Raw genomic sequence first — 23,579 nt, 5'->3', positions numbered from 1 at the left:
CTCGCATCATTCTAACTCCTCAATGGTAATGTTTAGTTGGATTTAGAAGTGAAGATGTAGTCATTCGTTCATTTTCAAGCCACACGTTTCTGGTCCAGAAACACTTTCAGAACATCCCGCACATTTTGGGGGCATTCTCAGAACATTATTAGAGCCATTTCTCCCGCATCGGCGCAGCGTCCACAGCAACTAGACCGGGCATCTCTTATCCAACCATCTAGGCCCTCGGCCGCTGGTCATCCCAAGCGTACCACGCTTACATCCGCGACAATCTAAACGACGTCAGACATGCACACGCTCAAGTCAGCTGCTTTTAATCCGACTCTTTTGGGGGCCCGTAATCAGCCCACGCAGATCATGCCGGAGACGGAACCCCCACTCTGAGTCTCCCACTGCACGGACCACAGCTCGTCCTCCCAGGTCATCCCTTCACCCCCCTCATATCATTCACATGTTACTTCAATAAACTTACAAACATCACACTGTTGTGGCGTGGTTCCCGTTATCCCGACTTTTTTGTTTTTGAGAAAGTTACCGGTGCGCCAAGTAGAAGTGGAGCACACAGGAGACAACCATTTCATTGCAGACTGTTGTGTTTATGTGGGGAAATGACAGTGCATACATTATTTGAGATATATTTCGAACTCAGACTTAATTTTATGGACATTTCGGCCAGGGGTGTAGAGCTATTTGTTTAGGCATCGGATTGGCAAAACAGGAGAGTCTGTAAACCAGTCTGCTTTGATCTATGAATTATTGTCCGTGACTCTCAGAGAACCTGCTGTTTTAAAGGGAAACAAACACTCAGAACACACACACACAGAGCCAGTGGCAGACTGGCCATCGGGACGAATCCCGATGGGCCGGTACGGAAGTGGGCCGGTCAGGCGACTCGGCCCACTCCGATCGGGCCACTAGGTCCACCGTTTCCCCGCAGCGAGGCTCCCCCCGTTGACAGTTTGGGCTGGGCTGGGTGAGATTCCCGGGCTGATTTTTAGTCCCAGTCCGCCCCTGCACAGAGCGGAGCTGAGCAGATCACACATACATATCACGTGTGTGTGTGTGTGTGTGTGTGTGTGTGTGTGTGTGTGTGTGTGTGTGTGTGTGTGTGTGTGTGTGTGTGTGTGTGTGTGTGTGTGTGTGTGTGTGTGTGTGGAGTAAACACAGTGTAGGCGGTGTGTAAAAGCTCTTTGAGCGCTGGTGCTGCTCTTCTCTGAGTTGCACGTCCCGCTGTCTCCTGGAGTGACCACGCACGCCTGGCCAAAATGTCCTTAAAATGAAGTCTGAGTACGAAATATATCTCAAATAATGTATGCACTGTCATTTCCCCACGTAAACATAACAGTCTGCAATGAAACGGTTGTCTCCTGTGCGCTCCACTTCCTCCTTGGCGCACCGGTAACTTTCTCAAAAAAAGAAATAGATACTGAGCACGAGAAACTTTCTGGTGCGCACGAGATACTAACCCGTTATCCCGACTTTTTTTTTTCTGTTTTTTTTTTCTTTTTTTCCCATGTCCCTTTAGGGGCTCCGTAGATTTCCATGACATTAGCACGGACTATTCATGTTCCCAAAGGATAACTCCTGTGTTTTGAATGGTTTCATTGACCTTTCCTCCTGTCCCATTAAAAAAGTCCAATATCCATTAGTGGTATTTCCAGAGCTGAATCATGCTCCTTAGCAGGCACATGCACACTAAAGCCCCAGCCACACGAGGACGATAACGGTCGTATCTACTACAGTTCTCTATCAGATAGACGGTTCGGCCACACGAGGCCGACACGGAAACGCAGAAAACGATTACGGATCCCTAGGTGGGTAGATCTGCAAACGAAACGCTCTGGGGGGGCAAACGGCTCCGTGTTTACGCCTATACGATCATTTCCTGATAACGTTGAAGCAATAGCCCCGCCTCTCCCACCTCTCCTGCTCAGAGATCAGCTGCTGGGCTGTCAGAAGAGGGGAGGAAAAGAGAGGCTCCGTTTTTATTATTATATGATTATATAGAGTCGTTATTCATTTGTTTTAAAGCTCAATAAATAACAAAGAAGACTTCTGACCGGCACTTTTCTAATTTTGTCCGGAAGATTTAAACTTTAATGGACATGTTGACCGGCGAAAGAAAATCTAACTGAAACTCTGCCGCACGGTCCCCTCGTCCCTTGGAAGAGGCGGAGAGGTGGGTGTTTTTCATCTGCTGGTGGACTACCGGAGAGATTTACAGCAGGAGCAAACGCTTGCCTCGGGGAGGGAGAAAAAGAGCCAGAGCATCCACAGCGGAGAATAAACAGAAGGGCAACCATGGCAACCATGCGCGGGAAGTCTTCTTCGCTGATTTTGTGGTAGGGGTACAGCGCCACTTACAGGCCTGGCATATGTACTACAGCGTCTCCAGCGCTTTTGAGCGGTCTCGTGTGAACGGACACGTTTCTGATGCCTGTTGCGTGTGGACGGAAGACTTTTTTAATAACGATTGCGGTCCGTTTGCGTTATCGTCCTCGTGTGGCTGCAGCCATAGACATCAAAGTGGGCTTAGCCTTGAGCCCCTACCCTTTTTCTTACTCCAGAGACAGTGCCCTTTTTTTTTTTTTAAATATATGAATATCTATCTACTGCTGTTTGCGCACAGTTTCCCTTTCCAAAAATATATTGACTGAATACAAAATGAAAATATCAGGTCAGGAGATTAGACTGTGAAGTTCCGATGCTCTCTCTACCCTCCCTCCCTCCACGTCTCGCAGACAGCGGTGCAGACCTCGGCAGTCACTTCAGACCGACAGGTAGCAGCACCTCCCACTTTACAGTCACTTCAGACAGACAGGTAGCAGCACCTCCCACTTTACAGTCACTTGACAGACAGGTAGCAGCACCTCCCACTTTACAGTCACTTCAGACAGACAGGTAGCAGCACCTCCCACTTTACAGTCACTTGACAGACAGGTAGCAGCACCTCCCACTTTACAGTCACTTGACAGACAGGTAGCAGCACCTCCCACTTTACAGTCACTTCAGACAGACAGGTAGCAGCACCTCCCACTTTACAGTCACTTCAGACCGACAGGTAGCAGCACCTCCCACCTTACTTGACAGACAGGTAGCAGCACCTCCCACCTTACAGTCACTTCAGACCTACAGGTAGCAGCACCTCCCACCTTACAGTCACTTCAGACCGACAGGTAGCAGCACCTCCCACCTTACAGTCACTTGACAGACAGGTAGCAGCACCTCCCACCTTTCAGTCACTTCAGACCGACAGGTAGCAGCACCTCCCACCTTACAGTCACTTCAGACCGACAGGTAGCAGCACCTCCCACCTTACAGTCACTTCAGACCGACAGGTAGCAGCACCTCCCACCTTACAGTCACTTGACAGACAGGTAGCAGCACCTCCCACCTTTCAGTCACTTCAGACCGACAGGTAGCAGCACCTCCCACCTTACAGTCACTTGCCAGACAGGTAGCAGCACCTCCCACTTTACAGTCACTTCAGACAGACAGGTAGCAGCACCTCCCACCTTACAGTCACTTGCCAGACAGGTAGCAGCACCTCCCACCTTACAATCACTTCAGACAGACAGGTAGAAGCACCTCCCACCTTACAATCACTTCAGACAGACAGGTAGAAGCACCTCCCACCTTACAATCACTTCAGACAGACAGGTAGAAGCAGCTCCCACCTTACAGTCACTTGACAGACAGGTAGCAGCACCTCCCACCTTACAATCACTTCAGACAGACAGGTAGCAGCACCTCCCACCTTACAGTCACTTGACAGACAGGTAGCAGCACCTCCCACTTTACAGTTCCATGTTATGCCGGCTTTTCGTGGCTTGTTTGAAGGTGAGTGGTGATGAACAAATGACTAAGCTGCCAATGCCTCGAGTTTACAGCTAATTAGCTAAAAGACAAAAACAAATAGAGTTAACTAAGGTAGGCTACTAGCTAATGGATAAGTTAGCTGAAGGTATAGCTAAGGCAATTTATCATGGGCATACAGGCTAATGTAGCCTACTGTACTTAAGGGGAGACACTACAGGTGAATACAGTCAAATGTGTATATAATAACGTCATAACAATCGCCACATTGATATGAAAATCAGGCGTTAACTAGTACACTAGTAATAAAGTACTATTTTATCTCTTATCTTATCTTGATTACAATGTGCTCATTTGCATGCAGTTACCAAGGCATTGCAGGTGAAAAGGATAAAACAAAAACAAAAAAATGTCACCTCACAACTTCCCCAGATAGTTACTTACGTCAAGTCAGTATTTTCCCCTGAAATGTTGTGTTTAAATGCAGATTAGCTTTAAATCTATAGATAACTTCATAATTTTGATTGTTGGCTACTAATTTAATAACTATTAATTTGACTAGTTTGTTGTCTGCTCTTGTGAGTAGTGAATATAGAAGACCATTGTCTCTGTGTTAACTATATTTAACTTTTTGTTTTACATTTTTTTTTATATAAATGATTATGGGAAGTGCCCTTTTTCTCACTTGAGCTCCCACCCCCCAAAATGTCTGTGCACGTCTCTGCTCCTTAGAGCCTAATTATTTTAGATTCTCAAGAAATGTGTCATTTTCTGAACATGATAATGCAGTAAGGGGAACCCCACTAGACTGTAATGATCACAGGGCTTGTGATAAGGTCCTCTTTTTAAAGAGTATTTTAAAGAGGGCATTTCAGCAAAGATTAACTATGATCTGAATGGACGATGTTTTTTTATTTACCAGGTTGTGAAGGATTTTGAATGTACCTATTACTCACTTCAGAAATCATTTTATCTTTCATTACTTTAACTCATTGACTTCTCATTATAAGTGAAGAGAAGGCGGTGCAGACAGAGGAAAGAGTCCTGGGACAAACAGACAAACACATCGCACACACATTACTCAGCATGGAGTGACGCCAGTAATTAACCTATAATCACGGTGTGACACGACACTATAGCGCTCAAACAGCTGATACTTTAAAAGACAGGACACACACACACACACACACAATGTGATGTGTTACTGACCACTTCAAGGTCCTGTCTCTGTCACATGTCACTGTAACAAAGCCCTGTGATGTTGACATGCTTGGTGTTCAACACCACATTTACTGACCATCACTGACTCTGTAAAGTTTTACACAGAACACATGCCTCTCTCAACCTTATAAGGCCATAGTTCAGGTCTAACGGGTTCGATAAACTGTGCTGAGCTGGACTGAAGAGGAGTTTTGTTGTCTTGTGTATTACAGTGGTTGTAATCTCATCATAAACTAACCTTACCTTTGAGAAGGCCTTTCCACCTTTGAGCTCCTGGAGAGAGAAAAAAACAAAGCAGTCAGTGAAACAGTCTGCAGTATGTCAGACTGCGATCACCATCTCCACAGTCCTTCTCATAAACGCATTACAGCACATCACATGGACCCTAACTGAATGCATTTATGACATTTTCAGGGTTCCAAATGGCCGTTTTAACCGGAAAATGTTCATAGTTGTACTCTGTGTGTGCTGATTTTAATGAATTTTGAATAGATTTTTGAAGTTTAAGGGGCCTCTGGATCATTTGGATTCTGGACAAATTGCTTAATCATTTGAAAAATAATTGTCCACAGTAGATGAAATAATTTGCATCTTGTGCTCTCTATATCCAATGGTCACAACACTGCTCATATTAGTGAAATCAGGTTAAAACTGCCTTTTTCATCCTGGAATTGTTAAATTCTCTATTATTCCAGAAATGGATTCAGCATAACCTCAGAAACCACTCCAAAATTGTCATGAGTACTAATTACGGCAAATGATGCTAATTGTGCAAATTGCCCAACATGATGTGAGGTAGTATCAGGCAGTTGTAATTACTGGGGGCCGTACTATACATGCACAGGTGGCTGCTGGGAATTACCTTACGTACAGAGACCCGGCAGATGCAGGGGTCCAACACTCCAGTGATTGGATTAGCACCCATCTTACACACGAAAGAGAACTTTCTCCTCCATCGAACACAGTTCTGCTGCACCTCCTCTCTATATACACACACACACACACACACACACACACACACACACACACACACACACACACACACACACACACACACACACACACACACACACACACACACACACACACACACACACATCAGCTATGCTCACATATTTGAAAAACAAACCAATTTCGAGTAAGTCCACATGTATCTGGGTGACCACAGATAGCTTGACTTCGCTTCTGACAAGGGAATCCACCACTGTTGCATTTTATTAGTTATCTACAACTCCCAAAAGTAGTCATGTAATGCATTGAGCTGCAATGTGATTGGACTAAACCCTCAGCAGGCTCCTCGTAGCGAGAGGCACTCTTTAAAAACTTTAAAATGTGTTTATTTACAGGCCATAATGATGACAATGATTATGCAAATAGCTGTATTTCAAACAGCAAGCAGGGCATGGCCCCCTTTGGTCGTTTGAAAACTGCTTCACATATTTAAAGTCCCTCTGTTTTCAGTTCTTTTGTAGCTTGTTGTTTCCAGTTGAGTTACTTCCTCACTAAGTTTAAAGAGCATTGTTTCAAGAGATGTATTGTATTTTAATGTCATTGAACATTTACAAATGATATAACTACACATTGTGATGATAGTCCAGATGATGTCACCTAGGAGTGTTGAGGGGTTTTCCAATGATTGCAAACAGATGCAGTCTCTGTGTCTAACACTCAGCAATAAAATGATTTATGCAGTGTTCATGTGATCATTTTTAAATCTTGGCCAAGTGGTGACCAAAGCAGGGGAATACAAATAGAGAAAGAGACCACAAAGTAGCAGCTAAGACTGCTATAGCTGGAGAACTAAGACAGAGAACCTTCATCCCTACATTCGTGGAATTTGGGGTGGGGAGTGAAGCCTGATGGGATTGATCCAGTGTGTCCCTTCCTTAGTCTGAAAACAGGCTTTTCTCACTAAACTAATTAAACAAGACTAAGCTAGTCGGGAACTCAAACTAAAGCTGTGAATAGGGTTTACTAAGCTATCTACACTTTTCTCTCAACACACACAAACACACTCGGCGTGCTCGGCTTGTCCTGACTTGTGAACTCTGATGTTACAGTATCTGTCCCGCACATGTCAGAAGGTCCACATGGGAATCGTCCAGTTCCATGATCAGCTCTGCAGTTACACAACACACACGACTCAGCTGCTGTTTGCTGATGACTCAGTCCCACAGGCGTGTTCTTGGGATGTGATGTCAAACAGCGTGGAAATCTGCCTACCAGCATGGTTACTGCTGACCAGTATTATCAGGATGGGCAGCATGTATTTATATAAGTGCACAGCCATATGAAATACACAATTATGCACCAAACCATGTTGTTTTAACTATACCTGAACAAACACAAAAACAGCAGTAATCACAATTTAACAAACACGAAAAATGTTATCTAATCTTGATCTGGATTTCATCATATGCCAGAAGAAAAAATCAGAAACAGACATTACTCTTTAGTTATTATACCCTCCTGTTGTACCTTCTTATTATTTACAAAGGGTCAGTCCTCTCTAGACTAGAAATCAATTCATGTATCTGGATTCCCTCAGTCCTATATTAAATAATTCATATTGTGCCCACAATATATATACAGTAGTATATATAGCTGCATGTTAGGCCCTTCCTGTCCCCCTTGTTCTTATCCTATTCATTCTTAAACGTTTCGACAGCAATATGTGTGAACATTTAATATTAATCTAAAAATAATCTACAGGGAAATTAGTTTGGCAACATCTGTTGAGGTTGCAACAATCTAGGTATTATATTTATTTCATGAACACTTATGGTGCCAACAGGTAGGGTTCCCACAAGTCTATACTGTGCAATATGATTGGTTTAAAACGAGGTACCAATGCTTATCCTTCAGTGGCTGGTGAATACAGAAAGCAGCTGGGTGGAGCAGAGCCTGCCAAATAGCTTCTGTTTCTATAATGTCACCTTAAAACCCTATGTCTCTAAATTGTTTTAACCTTCAAACTGAAATAAAAAGGTGTTATCTTGACCCAGTGCAGCAGGAAAGTGTCAGCATACATTTGTGTGCTGTGCTTCTTATCACTAATGTAGTTCTACTGAGTTGTGCTAAGGGCTCATTAACCGATGCAAACAGAAGGGTATCCTTGATACTGTAGGTGTAACTCTCAAATGGAAAGCATTCAACCCAATCAAATGTTTTGAGTCCAGAGAAACTACTGAACCTGTACATCATGATCCCTACAATGTTTCACATTCATTGTATAGACTGTGGGGGCATGCCTTAATATAATCTGCCCCAAATGTATTAAAAATGTATTATTATCTACGTGGTCTGTATAGGCCCAGATATATGATATACAGCAAAGAAAGATTGGTGCGTAATTATTTTCAGACTGTGGGTTAACGTGAGTTTATTTACAGTGAGTCTATGTGTGAGTGTTTGCATGTGTGTGTGAGAAAGTGTCTTGATAGGTATAACCTCTTAATTTTGCTTTAAAGGGCCACACATTGAAGCGTTAAAGGTCACATGTCATGCTTTTCCGGTTATTACCCGTCCCCTTGTGTGTTATGAAGGTTTTTATGCATGTAAACGGTGTGCAGAGTCAAAACCCTCAAAGTACACCCTGTAGCGAGTAAAACTCTAACACAGAAAATACCTCCCCAAAACGCCTCGTTGGTGAAACGTCATCATCCATTTGATTCTTCCGGGGACATCTGATGTCATGTCGTACCCGGAACGAAATGGACCAATCCGTGGAGCCGTTACGTTACGCCCGCGGAGCCGTTACGTTAAGCCCCCGCTGATTGGTCCAAATTGACCAATCCACGGACTTCCTCACACACTCAGTGCATGCAGCTCAGCTGATCTCTCCTCCCTGGCTGATAACAGACAGTTGGGATCGCGGCGAAATTCTCTCTGCAGACCCATTCTCTCTGCAGACCCATTCTCACAGCGTTTATCAACCTTTTTCTTACTCAATATCAAGCCACACTTATTGTTTTTACTTGGGCTGTGACTTTGTGTGTGCTCAGGGTGAGTTTGGCTGTGTTTCGCTGTGTATCGCTAAACAAGGAAATCACACCTCCACGGAGCTTAGCGCGATTCACAACGTCCCGACTGGTCCCGACCAATCGGAGCACACTGGGCTCACAGGGAGGGCGGGGCAAGAGCTGCAACGAGCTGTTTAGTGGCGAGAGTGAATACACGTAGTTTACAGAGATGCTGTATGCGAAACAATATGAGTTTGGAAAATTGCACAGTATAAATCTATTCTAGTAGACCTCAACAATGGAATTATGATCAGTGGAAATGGCCATGACATGTGACCTTTAAAGTATTTTTTAAAGCATTTTCTTATCCTATGGGAAACACTGGAACGCTGCATTATGTTCATAAGATTCCTGATGTTTCTCTACTTTCAATACATTTTGTTTCACAGATACATGTCTGAGCAATGTATAACCAAAGGACTGTGTTTCATGCTTTTTGAAACACAAGACAATAAATACTTCAAAAGAACTTAAAGTGGACCTATCATGCTATATTTGAACAATATATTGTAGGGCCATACCTATATAAAGTATATAAATATAGTTTTTTTTTCAAAATACCGAACAGATCCTGCATTTTAGCCATGCCTCATTTCGCTCTATTTACTCTTTCCAGCCCTGTTTTTGCAGGGGCTGATTCTGTGACGTAGCTTTAATGCAAATGAGCTGCAGCTGACCACGCCCCCCTGCAGGAGAGGGGAGCGTGCTCTGATCAGCTGCTGGGCTGTCAGAAGAGGGGGAGAAAAAGAGATCTCCGTCCAGGCCCGGCTCCAGGATGAAATGACTGAGGGGGCTGTTAAAAAATCCGAGGGGGCAATTTTGTTTTTCTCACAACAACGAAAAATGCTGGCAATGTAATGAATTGACACACCAAGCTTTTTTCCTTCTCACTGCTCTAAAATATCTTTGCTTCTTTATATTTATTCCGGATTTACCCCTCTCATTCTGTTCTTTTCCTCTGATCTTTAATAACAGATAGTACATTATTAGATGGCTGCACTTTGGTTAACAGACTAAAACCATAACCTTTTCTCCTCTACCCCTTAACTCGTCTTCCTGATGTTACTTACTTACTATCTATCTAGAAAAATGTATCTGGTTGATTTTTTATTTCCAGGATTGAATGTTCAGACCAAGGCCTAAAACCTGGCATTTCATAAGAAAGTGACTAATATATAAACCAAATGTAATATTGGATAAAACACTACACCAAATGGACGGACACAGATTAAAAGTAAAGTCCCCTGGTTTGTCTCTAGATTCTAACTGCCATGAGAAAAATCAGATCAATGTTCCACAATCCACTACTAGATGTCGCTCATTGCACCAATACGGTTTATATAATACAGATTACCACAACAGAGCTGTGCAAATGAATTTCCCCCTGGGGACAATACATCTAAACTAATGTAATATTCAATCCCATACTTGGCGATTGAGAAAATACATTTGTAATTTACCTCGTTTAAAGCACTTTTGTTGTTATACTATGGATTTAAGTTGACACTACAGCCGAGTTTTTTTTGTCCAATATCTCACGGGCATGTACATAGAAAAGAAGAAGAAGAAAAGAAGAAGAAGAAGAAGAAGAAGAAGAAGAAAAGAAAAGAAGAAGAAGAAGAAGAAGAGAGAAGAAGCATAAGCACGTACGAGAAACGAATCAAGCAACCGAATAAGAAGAAGAAGAATAATAAGAGATCACGAAGAAGAAGCATACCGAAGAAGAATAAGAGATAATAAGACCGAAGACGAACAGAAAGCAGCAGAAGAAGAAGAAAAATACGCTAAGCGCTCACAAAAGGCACAACACTGTGGCCCTTTCCTCATTTCTCTAACTCTCCTCCTCGACTCCTATTCCTCCAATACCTTAAGTCCCCAGCCCACAGGAGAGTACGAGCGGAGGAGGCGCCGAGGAGGGGACACCGAGGAAGAGAGGAGGGGAGGGAAGCAGCAGGCTGTTAGAGAAATGAGAACTCCTCCTCTCCTCTGAAGCCGGTCATTTTAAAGAGACGTCCATTAATGATGACAGGAGGCACAGCAGCCCTCTGTCTGATGGACAGATGTGTTCATGATGACTTATATATTTACTTTGATTCATTCACCGTGCGGTATAATGAGACAATAACAGGCTACAGATGCGGACACACACACATACACACACACACTTACACACACACATATATGTATATATTTATATAAATATCTCATAATAACGCAACACTATCAGAGACTGGATACCCCCCCCCCCTCTCTGGTCGCTACAATGAGGAAAATAAATGATGGGACAAAAGTTGTATTTACAAGTATTAAAAGTAAGCAGAGGACACCAAACCAACTGAGACCTGTCTGTCCGCTGCATCTACACACTGTACCACACACACACCTACACACTGTGACTGTAGCCTACCACACACACCTACACACTGTACAGCACACACACCTACACACTGTACCACACACACCTACTGCTCCTAAAGCATAATCAGGCTACAGCCGTTGTGTATTTTATTATGTGAAGCACTAAATGGTCTTAGAAAAATATGGACTCTTTGTTTGTAGATATCTACTAAACTAAAGCAAATACAGAGAGTAGGCCTGTTATACTGAGTGATATATATTATACACACTGCTTTGCTTTCTGCACGGACCTCACAGCTGTTCTCACTGTAAACATCGCATCGCGATGAAAGCAGTTAATAAAATAATATCCGTGGGATGCATGCAGAGCTGTCATTGGCTGAGAAAAGTCCGGTCGTGCGTCACGACTCTTTGAAACATATCTGTTGACGGAAATGCATCCACGAAGGAGCCGTGGAGGACCCATCAGTGTCTCCTCGGTTAGAGCTCCTCCAGAGAGCCTCCTCGATGCTCGGTCCTCGGTCCTCGATGTGCATTTAGAGAAATTAGATGTCCTTCAACATGGCGCGCTGAAATCCATTTCCTGGTCACCACCGGAGGACCGAGGAGTCGAGGAGGGGGAATTGATGAAATGAGAAAGGGCCTGTTACTCTGTTTTTACTGACATGTAACATTTTATTCCTTTGCCCCCTCGTTGCCCCGGGCCCGTCTCCGTCCTCTGTTGTTTTATTCTTATATGATTATATAGAGTCATTATTCATTTGTTTTAAAGCTCAATAAATAACAAAGAAGACCTTTGACCGGCACTTTTCTAATTTTGTCCGGAAGATTTCAACTTTAACGGACATGTTTGTTAAGTGTAAGTATTAATATGTCTGCATGTAACTGCACTATAACTGTTCTCTCTCTAGCTCTCATGGAGAGCAGGTCAAGTGGTGCAATGCACATATGAAAATAAACCACGCCAGTTAAGGCTAAAGAAGACCTCGTCGTCATGACCAGTTTATTGCTATACATGTGACTCTGTCAACAGGTTATGGGCCCAGATCACGGAAGAGCGAAATAACGATAGCTAGTTAGCTGAAAAATGTAGGCTAGTTTAGCGGCGGGAAAACCGCGGGACGCTAAAGCTAAGCTAACGGGCAGCTAAGCTAAGCTACAATCAAAAGATGGCGACCAGAGGCAGAAGCAAGTGGCCCACGTTTGACGGAAGGGCAGAAGAATACGAGCTCTGGGAAGAGCGGATGTTGTGCTGTATGCACGGAGTGGGGCTGAAAAAGACCATTTTGACGGGCCTCACGGAAGAAATAACGGAGGCCGCGCGAGCCCTGGATACTAAGCTGAACGCCGACGCATACTGCGAACTAGCACCACTCCTAGACAACACAAGCTTGGGGCTGATATTCCGGGACACAAAGGACAAAGGCCGAGAGAGTCTAAAAGTGTTAAGAGAACACTACATCGGCAGAGGTAGGCCCCGGATTGTATCCCTGTATATAACATTGACCGCGCTGAAGAAAGCTAACACAGAGACTGTGACTGAATACGTCATCAGGGCGGAACAGATCATCACGGCGCTCAAAAGTGCAGGAGACTCACCGAGCGATGGACTAATGATGGCGATGGTTATGAGGGGACTACCGGAGATGTATAAACCGTTCACACTGTTGGTGACGCACGGTTCAGCGGACATGTCACTGGGGGAGTTCAAGGCCAAGTTGTGGAACTTCGAGGCCTCAGAAGACTCAGACCCGGTCGCAGAGGAGGCGGGAGAAAGGGTAATGAAGGCCCGGGCAGCGCCAAAGAAAAAGAACGGACCCCCGACGGAGATGGCGTGTTGGCGATGTGGAGAAAAGGGTCACCGAAAGGATAATTGCACAAAAACTGTTTGGTGTAGTTTCTGTAAAACTTCGGGACACGCAGACAGTGTGTAGAAAGAAGCGCGAACAGAGCGCTCGGTACGCGCGCGTGCAAGATGGCGGCTGTGGACAAGATTGAAGAGTTTATCGCCGGCCACTAGAGGGCAGCGTCACTGCTGTCGCTGTCCGGATATGCCGTGCTCTGACCCGGTAGTGCCGAGCGGCCATTTTAGTTCAAATATTGTTCATTCACTCCGCCTCGAGTTGAGACGTTCATCCACTCATTCATGTAAGATTGTTTCCACTATTGTTTGGTGTGTCTTTACTCTATGTAATTGAATATATGTGTATTGGTCATGACATGCATGTATGTAGTACTTTGTCAGCTTATTTTATCTAGTATCTATCTAGTACTTTGTCAGCTTATCTTGCTGCATTGCTCTGTTTCAGGGTGTCGTCATCCTTGTCATTAAAGTACCGAAACTGACATTGAGGAGTGTGTTTCTTCATGACGACACCATGGTCGTTGTTGGATGCCCTGTCCCCGGCTGCGAGTTGGAATCCGAAGACTTGTCTGAAGCACTCGTCATTGCTATATTGACGATTCATGGATTTAGCCACCAGCACGCAGCGCAGCCCAGGCCCCAGCCCCTCACGGCCCGAGACTCGATCGGCCCAAAGTTGATGTGGGCGTGTCGATAGAGGAATGGAACGTGTTCATCCGCCGTTGGGACGTATTCCGCGCCAGCTCAGGCATAGGGGATGTCCAGGCCCCCTTCCAGCTGTTTCAGTGCGCTGAGTCTGTACTTGGAGACAGCCTGTTGAAAGCCGTCCCCGACGCCGCTTCCGGACCCTTGCCAGACCTAATCACCGTCATGCGTTCCCTAGCTGTCATCCCAGTCGCTACATGCGTCCTGCGCACCGAGCTACTTCAGTTCCGCGATGAGACATTCCGTGCATTCACTGCCAGAGTGCGGGGTAAAGCAGAGACATGCGCATATAATGCGGTATGCGAGTGTGGTAAGGACGTGGACTATACCGACCACATCATCCGTGATGTTCTGCTCAATGGCATTTATGACTCGGACATACGCCGCGAGACGCTGGGGACACCTGACGTCCTGGTTAAGCCAGTTAATGACGTAATTGCACTCGTCGAGAACAGAGAGATGACCCGTAACGCTCTCCCGTCGTCCTCCCTATCAGCCATGTCATCATTCCGGCGCCTGAAGACAACTCCACAGACGAGCCCCGCCCCGAGCCCTGCGGACGGGGCTAAACGTGCCTCGTGCCCGGAATGTAAGAGCGTCTTTAACGTCTTCACGGAGGGGCCTCGCGGGTGGAATCCTAAGCCTCACCAGGTGTGCATCGGCTGCTACAGGGCCCGCCGACGACAGAGGCGTCAACAGCCGTCATCCGACAGTCAACAGGCCGCCATGGGGTCGGAGCCGGTCTCCCAGGTCTCATCGGTGCAAGCTGGGGCCCGCCCTGGGGCCCGCCCTGGCCGACGTCACAGGAGCCATCGCCGACGCCGCGCCCCTACGTCGCACGAATGTGTTAACAGGCAAGCACCTATCAGACTCGAGCACCACATCTTCTCCAAGGGCGAATGGAGACGGGCCAGGCTGAGAGACCACCCCCGAGCATTAATCACGATGGACATGCCAGTCGGGCTGAGGGATGGCACCGGCAACCGGGGCTCAGCCGACGGAGCTCGGATATCCGCCGTCGCAGACACTGGCGCGCAGTCGGACCTTTGGTCGCTGGAGGAGTTCCTGGCCTGCGGTTTCTCGCGGGACGACCTGCGACCCATCAGCCTCAGCCTGTCGGCCGCCAACCGCTCCCCTATAACCATCGAGGGAGCGTTCTTCGCTAGGCTCTCGACGACCTGCAGCGGGGGGCGTGTTACATCCTGCCATGTACCTCTCCTATGAGTCGTTGCTCAACCTCGGCCTCTTGCCCGCGAACTTCCCATCGGATGACGTTGCAGGGGGGCCCAAGGACAGGCGTAGCCCTGACACGGCTGACACGCCAGACCAGCCCTTGTCCGTCAATGCGACGAGGTCAGCCAACGGCGGCTGCGTGGGGCCAGGTGACCCCCGGGACGCCCAGTGCTCATGTCCTCAGCGCACGGTCCCCCCGGTGCGCCCCGCAGCACTGCCGTTCCCTTGTACGCCAGAGAACAACAACCGGATGAAAGGTTGGCTACTCGGGAGATATGCCTCGTCGACGTTCAATACTTGCCCCCATCGAGCACTACCATGCATGGAGGGGCCACCTATCGAGATGCACGTGGACCCCGCAGCTACGCCTTGGTCATGACATGCATGTATGTAGTACTTTGTCAGCTTATTTTATCTATATCTATCTAGTACTTTGTCAGCTTATCTTGCTGCATTGCTCTGTTTCAGGGTGTCGTCATCCTTGTCATTAAAGTACCGAAACTGACATTGAGGAGTGTGTTTCTTCAAAGATGGCGGCAGCGGTGGAAGTGAGGCGAGTCGAGACGACGCCCGGAGAGCAGCGAGAAGAGAGGACTTCACCTTCGGGGCGCAGACAGCATACGCCAGCCGGTCAGCGCAGCAGCAGCATGCCCAAAGGAAGGGACTGATCGTGGACACGGGTGCGTCGTCCCACATTATCAACGACAGGAACCGATTCAAGAACTTTGACAGCACCTTCGAGCCGGAGAGACACAGCATGGAGCTGGCAGACGGGAAGCGCACTTTCGGGTTGGCGCACGGGAGAGGAGACGCACAGGTATGCCTCATAGACAGTGAGGGGCGCCGGTGTACAGTGACGTTGAAGAACGCCCTCTACATACCCTCGTTCCCCCAAGAACTATTTTCTGTCAAATCTGCTACTGCAAATGGTGCCAAGGTGTTCTTCAATGAAGGTAACGATGTTCTTGTGGAGCCTGACGGTACGAGATTTAACATTGAGGTGTACAAGAGAATGTATTATCTACAAACAGAATGTAATGAAAATGATGTGTGTAATGTCAGTCATGATATTCAGACATGTCATGAGATCATGGGTCATTGTAATTACGAGGATATACTGAAGCTGCAGGCGGTAACAGTAGGCATGCACATTAACGGTGAAAAGCATAGACCTAACAAAGAATGTGATGTGTGTATAAAGGGAAAGTTCACTCAAACAAGGAACAGAGGTCCCATAGAAAAAGTAAAGACACCACTTGAGCTAGTTAACACAGATCTAGCCGGTCCAGTAAATAATGAGTCCATAGGTGGCTTTAAATATATGCAGTCTTTCACAGATGTGTATACAGGGGCAGTGTTTGTTTACTTTCTCAAAGCAAAGAGTGACGCACTTCAGGCCACAGAGAAATTCCTTGCAGATGTAGCTCCGTATGGCAGCGTAAAATGCCTGAGGTCCGACAACGGAACAGAGTTTACAAATAGAGAGTTTCAGTCACTGCTGAGAAGGAACAAGATCAGACACGAGACGTCCTGTCCTTACTCCCCGCACCAGAACGGGATAGCTGAGAGGGAAGGGCGCACTCTTTTCGAAATGGCTTGGTGTAAGCTAATAGACTGTAACTTACCTAAGAGTCTATGGCATTATGCGGTCCAAGAAGCAGCTTACACCAGAAATCGGTGTTTTAACAAGCACACGGGCACCACCCCATATACAGCACTGACAGGAAAAAGGTGTGATCTAGCCAGGATGCACAAGTTTGGGTCAGTGTGTTATGCTTACCAACAGGACAGAGGAAAACTCGAGTCCAGGTGTGAGAAAGGACTTTTTGTAGGGCATGACAAGGGCAGCCCCGCTTTTCTAGTCTATTATCCCGGTAAGGGGAAAGTGCAAAAGCACAGGTTAGTAAAGTTTGTCACAAAGACAACATGTGAGAACGAGACACAGGAGCCAGAGCTGGACTCCAGAGTAGGGTGTGAGAAAAGAGAGATGCCACAGCCTAGTGTACTGAGCACAGACATGCAGACAGACGGTCAACAGCCACCGGAGGATGATGGCGAGAAGCACCCTAGGGTGACGTCACGTGCCTCATGCAGTGGGAGATATCCCTCCCGGGAACATAAACCCCCAAAGTATCTGAAAGACTATGCCCAGAGAGAAAGTGACGAGGATGACAGTACACTTACCAGCATAGATTACTGCTACAGAGTAGTGAGTGGTGTACCTCAGACCTTTAAAGAGGCCATGATATCCCCTGAGTCAGGAAAATGGGAGAGAGCGATGGATGAGGAGATGAGGTCTCTGGAGGACAATCATACTTTTACTCTAACAAAGTTACCCGAGGGTAGACAGACAGTGGGAGGCAAGTGGGTGTACTCAATCAAGGAGGGTATTGAAGGGCACGACAGGTACAAGGCCAGGTTTTTAGCTAAAGGCTACAGTCAGAGGGAAGGAATAGACTACGGTGAGACATTCTCCCCTACAGCTAATCTGACCAGTGTACGGGTAGTTATGCAGAAGGCAGCCGAAGACGACTTGATTTTACACCAGATGTTTATGAAGACAACCAGGGAACCATTGCACTTGCTAGAAACCCTGTGTGCCGACAGAGGTGTAAACATGTGGATATAAAATATCACTTCATTAGATCTGTCATCAGAGAAGAAAATATGACACTGGTTTACTGTCCTACAGATGACATGGTTACAGATGCTATGACCAAGCCTGTCTCCAAACTGAAATTGAAAAAATGTGCAGGGTTCATGTACGGTGTGTAAAATATTGCCTATTATGTAATATTGACTGCCATGTTCTTTTGATGTTTTAAACTGTTATTTTTCTTGGAAAAGTTGTACAGTATACACGTCATTCATAAGTGGGAGTGTTAAGTGTAAGTATTAATATGTCTGCATGTAACTGCACTATAACTGTTCCACAGTAAGAGGGCGCTATAGGCGTAAGGAGGCGCAGCTATTGTAGCTGACGTCAGGTATCAGGTATAAGGGATTGTTCCCTCCCCTTCTATCTCTCTCTCTCTAGCTCTCATGGAGAGCAGGTCAAGTGGTGCAATGCACATATGAAAAATAAACCACGCCAGTTAAGGCTAAAGAAGACCTCGTCGTCATGACCAGTTTATTGCTATACATGTGACTCTGTCAACAATGTTGATCGGCGAAAAAAAATCTAACTGAAACTCTGCCGCACCGCCCCCTCGTTCCTTGGAAGAGGCGGAGAGGTGGGTGTTTGTCATCTGCTGGTGGGCTACAGGAGAGAATTACAGTGCTTGCCTCGACGGGGAGGGATTGCATTGAATTACAGCAGCAGGAGGTGCAAACGCTTGCCTCAGGGAGGGAGAAAAAGAGCCACAGCGGAGAATAAACAGAAGGGCAACCATGGCAATCATGCGCGAGAAGTCTTCTTCACTGCTTTTGTGGCAGACTACAGCGCCACTTACAGGCCTGGCATATGTACTACAGCGTCTCCAGCGCTTTCGAGCGGCAATGGCCGGCCGTGGCCCAACCCCACATTCCCCGATAGGTGGAGAGTTGGCCATATAGGCAGAGCTCCTCGTTCCTGACGTCAGGAAGATTTTTAGAGATTTGGGTATGGAGGAAAAGAGAGAGGGTTGTGTTTTCTGACACTTGGTGAGTTCCCCGACACACCGGGGACACATATTCATGTATGAAAGACGTACAAAAGTGCATTTTGCATGATAGGTCCCCTTTAAAGCTGTGTTGGGTAGAAATATAAAGGACAGTGACAGTAGTTTGTGTCCTCTGCAATGTTTTAACATAAACTTGTATTATCTACTCCGCTTCGCTTGGAACCTTGGCTGAGGTGGTTTTCTAAAACAGTGCTATCCAAAACTTCTCCTAAAGCAAAACCTAAGAGTGTGTCGAGCCGCTCCATGAAGTTTAAACATTGCATAGCTGTGTCAGTCTGTTCAGGCAGGGTTTCTCATATTTGTTTCTGCACAATCATTCTTAATAGCTTGAGTAAATATCCTCTGGCTCTCTTTTCCTACATTAACATTAACCCTAACATGAACACTATCAAAGGAACTTTTCCCACCCTGCTTATCTAAAGGCTGACCTGAAGTTTAGTGCTCCTAAAACAACAAGCCTGGAGGCTGGGAGAGGCAAAGGACTGCCAGACAGGTTCTGCCACTTCTTTTCTTACAGCCAGCCTTCACAAACACACCATTGTACAGCGAGTAGATACAGGCAGCGCTCTCTCTCACAATGAAGCTGTGCTTTACATGGCCGCTCGCTCACAACCTCAAGGAGACGTTTAAAATAGTCACAGTCTGAGTTAGTGACTAACGCATGCTTTTAAATTTCAGTATACACTGTTGACCGGTTTTTGCATTATTTTAAGTTTTCCATTGTATTTCTAGGTTTGTTAATGTGCATTAAACAGGTGCATGGATCTACACTGAATGTTAAGCTGAAACATAAAGTAAAATAAAATGGCAACGCCCTGATATCAATTGTATGCCTCAGTTTATAATTTACACATGTGCATTACAACAGATCACAGTGTATCTACAAAGGCTAAACACATTAAGTCAATGGAACTTAATGTGTGGAACAATATTCTAATTTACTTTATGATCAAAACAACTAGAAATTATTTTACATTCATTACCCCATCTGTGAAGTTATCCGAACTGACACAATACAGACTAGAGTGGGAACTATTAAGGAAGAAGGTTATGTTTTCCCACTGCCTTGTAAATGTATAAAATGTATACTTACAAAATACATAAAAGTTGTGAAAATTGCAGTTAATGTTTTCTCTGTCATTTGTAAACTTTGGAAAGTCATCTAGAGGGCCTGTTTAGGCCCACGGGCCATATGTTTGAATCCCCTGATTTAAACACTGTCGCTGCAGGGAGAAACATCTGCCCTTCACACCTGCAGCTTCATGAAGCACAGCTGGAGAATCTGGTGAATGTGTTCGTGGCTGCCTCTTGGCTGAAATCTGTTGAAGATGTTTGAGCTTTCTCCTGAGGAATAACACCTGTGTCTGACAGAAGAAAGCTCAGAGCCTGACCCTGTCCTCACTACACCAGAGACTCAGCAGGTCAACTTGTCTGCTTACATTCTTTAGCACACACTTGTGTTAAGAGCATATTCGTCTGTTTTCCAAGAACAGTTAAATACAGCTAATGTGTTTGGGTTAAAATCACACTTTGAAGAACACTCAACTCCTATTCTTTCACACACAGTGATGTCACGAGCTACCCACAATGCAATACGCGCCATATAAATATATATAAATGCGCCATTTTCCTGGAGGTGCTAATATCCTGGAAGTGCAAATATAAACAGCTAGCTAACTAGCCAGGCAGAGCGCAGTAGGTTTTTTTTCTGAATTAACGACCGAAGAAATCGCTGCATGTCTTCGGATTACATCTCTGGACTTGAGGGGTGTGCTCTAGGTCGTTACCAGCGTAAACTAGAGCTGTGTGGGTTGTTACAGACTGCCTGCAGATGTATGGAAAAACGACAGTGGCCTTCGTCGATTTTGGCTGCATCTACGTCTAATTTCTGGAAACACCAGGTGAATACCCCACTTGTCACAATAATATTATCATGCCAATGCATATATGTGGTATTTTAGAGTTGACTAGATATTGATTAAGGCTATAGACTATGATATTCAGTACAGGAAGCTTAGCAACACCTAGACGGTGTACGGCTGCTTGCACCTCACGTAAAACGGCGCAGACCGGAAGTACGGTGTCGCGCTCGGCCCAATACCCGTATGTGTGTGTGAAAGAATTAGGCGCTTTCACACCGGAGCACTTTTCCCAGGAATAGTTCCGATAGTTCCTGGGATTTTGCGTTCACACCAAAAAGATCTGGAACTAGAACTTCGGGAACCTTTTCACCCCTTTTCAGTCCCTGCAGAGGTGGTACTTTCCTGGGGAGATCGCGTTCACACCGGAATAAGTACCTGAGGGAGGATTAGGCAAATTAAGCCGCTGACGTCACTTCTTCTTCTTCTGCTTTGGGTTTACTGGGCAGGCCGCAAACCACTTCACGCGTAATACTGCCACCCAAAGTCCCGGGCCGGAAGTCCCCGGAGTTGGGGACGGGCCTTCAGTAGAGGCTGCTGGGACGTCCCAGCAGCTTGTACTGAAGCCTTCCGAGTAAAAACGCCTGAACACCGACACCTCCTCATCTCCTCCGCTCCCATGTTTTCTTTTGTGTTGCCATAAGTTAGTCTCTCTCTCCGTTTGTGCGCTGGGCTAATGCTAATGCCAGCAAATACAATGGCGGCTTCACAAAACTTCCGAGTTTAACGGGGCGTGGTTTGCAATTCGCCCAGCCAATCAGAAATTGGAACCTTTTTTCTCCCCAGGAAAGTCCCTGCTCTCTAGCAGGGACTAAAAGGGGTGAAAAGGTTTGCAAAAGAAAGTTCTATTTCCAGATCTTTTCGGTGTGAATGCAAATTCCCAGGAACTATCGGAACTATTCCTGGGAAAAGTACTTCGGTTTGAAAGCGCCTATAGAGAGGCGAAGTCCCTCCCTTTCCGATGATCACCATGGGACCTTATTTCGGAAAAATCATGTATTGAAGTCAATGGAGAGAGAAAACTTATCTTTCGATCCCGTTTGAATTGTGCCATGAATTACACATATGATGTTTGTCAATCTTAAAAAATTATTTCCAAGTCAAAAAAGTCACAGTTTGTCATAAAACTGTTGAAATATAAGACTATAAGAAATATGCAACTGGAAAGACTACAAATCCCAGAATCCCGGTCCTGCTGGCTCTTACGGAACCGACTAACTCCCCTTGTGTGTGTGTACAGCTCTCAACATGCCCAGACTTGGAGTGATTTTCACCTCTTTTAATACTTTCCGCCTCATTCTGAAAGAAAGAAGTTAAATGTGCCAACGTGACGGCCGTCTTGGTGTGTGGTGCGAGCAGTGGCGACTGGTCATTAGGGGCAGGCACAGCCCCACCTAGTGTCAGCAGAAAGTATTAAAAATAATGATTACAAAAAAATGCTAAAAATAAATATATAAAATATATTGTAAGATCATGTTTAATCATCTGATTCGTCTGTACATTGCAGTTTTAGTCTGTGTTCTTCTAATTAGTGTCTACAGTGTGTGCCTATTGAGCTGTTTAGAGCCATGTGGGACAAAACCTGATCATGCCCCTCCCTCTCACTGTCTAAGTGAACGGTGACTGTAAAAACTACACTGCGCATGCTCAGAGTATTGTCCTATTTAATGTGTGTGGCAAAAAAATAATGACCATAGGGGCATAGAGCTGCCATCCCCACCATACGTCATCTCACATAATTCAGAGCTGATTGGCTGTAAGTACGTGTGCCGCGAAAAGTGTGGTGTGTGAAGAGGAGACGAGAGAGCTGCAGTGACGTGTCCTAAAACCCGGAAGTAAGCTGCGCATGGCTTCCCTGCACAAAAAAGCAATGAGATTTCTCCATAGGATTTTAGAAAATAGCTCCAAATAAGATCTGTGGGAAACGTAGCTGTTAGATAAATGTACGTTTTGTTCAGCCGGATAATATCCACATGTCTACACTACTTTTATCATTTTCAAATCATAAATCTATCGATTAGATTTATGATAGACTTTTGAAACTACAAGATGATAAGGAGGACTTTTACAAAAAAGTAATAGAGATTTTTGTCCAGAAGGATAGGCAAATGGACTTCATCTTCAAGTCAAGGTAAGACAGCAATTTTATTGAAAATGGGATCGTACTAAGAGAGAACAATTCAATATTTAAATGATAAAAAAAAAGAAAATGTGGGTATTCTTTTGTTGAACTGTCTGTTTAAAATTAATCGAAGCATCAGACAAAAAAAGCTTTTGAAAATAATATTATATTTTGATTTAGGTCAAAATATAATATTTGTAAACCTGAAGAGCCAGTGCCTCACCAGCCATGAACCTCACTGCACGTTACTGCAGAAGCTTATATATCGACATCTACGTTTTTTGTGCCCCACCACTTTTGTACAAAAACACCACTGGGTGCGAGACGGGAGATGTAGTTCATTGAGCGGTTTCACACAAAAAAATGTGTTACTTCACAGTTTTACGACACATTTTAATTTGTGTGACTTGCAAAATTATCTTTTAAATTGACAAACATCATATGTGTAATTCGTGGCACAATTCAAACGGGATCGAAAGATAATCTTTCTCTCCCCATTGACTTCAATACATACTTTTTCCAAAATAAGGTCCCATGGAGCTCTATAACTGAAACATTGAGAGATGTGCACAGTTACGTATCTTTGGTTATTTTTAGGTAGAGGAAACTAAAGGTTGATTGGAACATTGGTGATGGAACTACATTTTAAACCCTTGA

At 45.3% G+C, this 23,579-nt stretch overlaps 1 protein-coding gene across 1 annotated transcript in view; it reads right to left on the bottom strand.

Annotated features, from left to right (window-relative positions):
• The window catches only part of LOC117547298 (protein FAM102A-like), a 58,909-nt gene that overhangs the window by 17,375 nt on the left and 17,955 nt on the right, over nucleotides 1-23,579 (bottom strand). Inside the window, 2 exon segments of the mRNA XM_034217925.1 lie at nucleotides 5,281-5,310; nucleotides 5,900-6,020. Of these exon segments, the coding sequence (XP_034073816.1) occupies nucleotides 5,281-5,310; nucleotides 5,900-6,020 (151 nt within the window).

Source organism: Gymnodraco acuticeps, unplaced genomic scaffold, assembly GCF_902827175.1.
Source record: "Gymnodraco acuticeps unplaced genomic scaffold, fGymAcu1.1, whole genome shotgun sequence".
In the NCBI taxonomy this organism is placed as follows: domain Eukaryota; kingdom Metazoa; phylum Chordata; class Actinopteri; order Perciformes; family Bathydraconidae; genus Gymnodraco; species Gymnodraco acuticeps.
The sequence above is the reverse complement of the archived record's forward strand: the minus strand, read 5'-3'. Positions and strand labels throughout refer to the sequence as shown.